Genomic DNA, 2,500 nt, shown 5'->3' with positions numbered 1-2,500 from the left:
CATATACGTTGTTGATGTGAGGTACGTTTGTGTCAGGCTGTGTGTGTGAGTGTGTGTGACCTCATGTCACTTCCTGTGGTGTGGTGATCCATTAGCTGGGTGCAAAGGGGTATTTGGTCTGAAGCAGATGAAAGGCTGTCTGCCCCGAAATGGCAATACCCTCTGTTTAGAGTGTGTGTACGTGTGTGTGTGTGTTGGTCTCTCTATGTGTGTGAGTGTGTTTGTGTGTGTTTGTGTGAGTCTCGAGGAAGGGCTCAGACTCTAGCTGATGAAAGTCTCCCAGCCCTGGCATTACTCTTCCTCCTGTCCTTTGAGTGTGTCGCTTGTGTGTGTGTGTGTGTGTGTGTGCGTGCACGCGCACCTGTATGTGTGTATTCGTCTGCACCCCTCTCCCTCTCTCTCTCTTTAAATAAAATACTCAGGCCATGTTGATGAAAGTCTGCCAGCCCTGACACCACATCACTTCCCCAGTCCTTCCCCTGTGAGCGAGCGTGACTGGCATCCTCACCATCACCCAGACAAAATATCTCCCCTCCCCTCCCTTACCCCCACCCTCTCCCCCCCCCCCCCGCCCACACCATTCTCTCTCTGATAACAAGCCTCAGCCATGGAAGCCTGACAGATGCCGTCTCCTCGGTGGACCGGGGTCATGGCGATGGGTTCAAGGTGGAAAGTTTCGCACGGATGGCTCCTAGTGACCCTATGCTAAGCATGTACGTGCATGAACGCACCTTAGATCCTTGTCTTCCTGGGTAACCTGGCAGACCGGGAACACCCAGCTTGCCCTAAAAAACAAAAACAAGGTTCACAAGGAGACAAAATAAGTTATTGTGGAATGAAACAAACAGACACCAAGAACGGGCAAAACATTGTTGAACAACTCTGAATTTGTTATCTTGTTTGACTCTCTGGCTAGGCTATAGCTGTTTATACAAGCCCTTTTACAGACAGGCACCGAAATGAACACACCTTCTCTCCAGCAGGACCCAGAGGGCCAGCTTCGCCGTTGGGGCCAGACCGACCTTTGGGACCCTCAGGACCATCCTCTCCTCTTGATCCGAGCACACCCAACTCTCCCTGTGGACACACACACACACACACACACACACACACACACACACACACACACACATACACACACAAACACACACACACACACACATACACACACAAACACACACACACAGTTCAGACCATCATTATCCACATGTCTCTCTGGATGCACTATGTGGAGACAAGCCATCACAGTCATATTAGGTTAATACTAGCTAAAATAATAAGTGTTGCCACAGGTTATATGTTTGCTTACCCTGTCTCCTTTGAGACCCATGTCACCCTTGAAGCCAGGGAAGCCATCCTCACCCTGAAATCACAAGTAAAGAGAGAAACTTACACAAATGGACAAATATGGCTTTAAGACTTTTCCAATCCTAAATTGATTAATACTCGTAGCCTGTTGTCCATATTAACTCTCTATACCCCAATAGAATTAGCGTCCGCTATAGTAGAATTCTAACAGGCCTCCCGCGGCCACTGTGGCGTTTAGAGGGTTAATGCCTGAAAAGAAGGGAAAGGATGAGAAACACCTCTGCCTGTGCTAATATATAACTGCTCAACTACAGTGGTGAATGGTAGAATGATTGTCCCTATCTTATAATCTTTGTTAACAAAACTATGGTAGCTAAGGGTGGCATCATGTATATTTTACACTGGATGTCATACATGTCAGACATCTGCTGGCCACATTGAGGAACTACAGACACATTACCATGTTATCGCATCAGATTGGCACTTATTAAGACGCACTCATGTTATGGCATACAAATAATGCCAATATCTGAGACGCCAGAGCTGGAAAGGTAAACGTGGGAAATGGAGTTTTCTCATTGACGGTGTCTCATGTTCATCCCCTCTCCCGCCTTCTCTCACTTCTGTGTTCCTCCGGAGGCAGCTAGCTAAATGTCTGGTGTCTTTGCCTCGCTCGGATGCATTATGCAGTGTTGTGCCTGTCTCTCTCTCTCTCTGTCTGTGTGTGTGTGTGTGTGGGTGTGTGGGTGTGTGTGCCAAGGTGGATCCAAAGCTGAGAGGCCATACAACATTCAGAGTGTGCTGCCACCCCAGAGCTGTCACTGATGCTTAATTCATGAGGCCCTGCCTGTGCTCCTCGGCTGGCGGGGTGGGCTGTGGGGAGAGACTGTCAGAACTGGAGCTCTGCCTCACCTACCCACCCTCCACCGCCTCCTCTTCCTCCTCCTCCCTCATCAATTATTCTGGAGCCTCCACAAAAAACAGTGTTAGCAGCCGCTAAAAACATAACACAATTAGCCAAGACCTCGACTGTCAGGGCAGGGCCACGCAAATATGGCTGCGTGGCAGACGTGACGGATTACAAGGATTATGTTTGACGTGAAGTTGTTTGAGGGACAGGGTGAGAGAGAGAGGGAGCAAGAGAGAGAGAAAGAGAGAGAGAGAGAGAGAGAGAGAGAGAGAGAGAAAGAGA

The 2,500-nt window shown here is 49.0% G+C and overlaps 1 protein-coding gene across 1 annotated transcript in view; it reads right to left on the bottom strand.

Annotated features, from left to right (window-relative positions):
• The window catches only part of col11a1a (collagen, type XI, alpha 1a), a gene marked incomplete at its 5' end in the record, with an annotated part of 81,019 nt that overhangs the window by 32,872 nt on the left and 45,647 nt on the right, over nucleotides 1–2,500 (bottom strand). The window contains 3 exons of the mRNA XM_080855415.1: nucleotides 732–785; nucleotides 970–1,077; nucleotides 1,310–1,363. Of these exons, the coding sequence (XP_080711541.1) occupies nucleotides 732–785; nucleotides 970–1,077; nucleotides 1,310–1,363 (216 nt within the window). The remainder of the gene's footprint in view (nucleotides 1–731; nucleotides 786–969; nucleotides 1,078–1,309; nucleotides 1,364–2,500) is intronic.

Source organism: Sprattus sprattus (genome assembly GCF_963457725.1).
Source record: "Sprattus sprattus genome assembly, chromosome: 17".
In the NCBI taxonomy this organism is placed as follows: Eukaryota; Metazoa; Chordata; class Actinopteri; order Clupeiformes; family Clupeidae; genus Sprattus; species Sprattus sprattus.
Note: the sequence above shows the minus strand (reverse complement) of the source record. Positions and strands in the feature narration are given on the sequence as shown.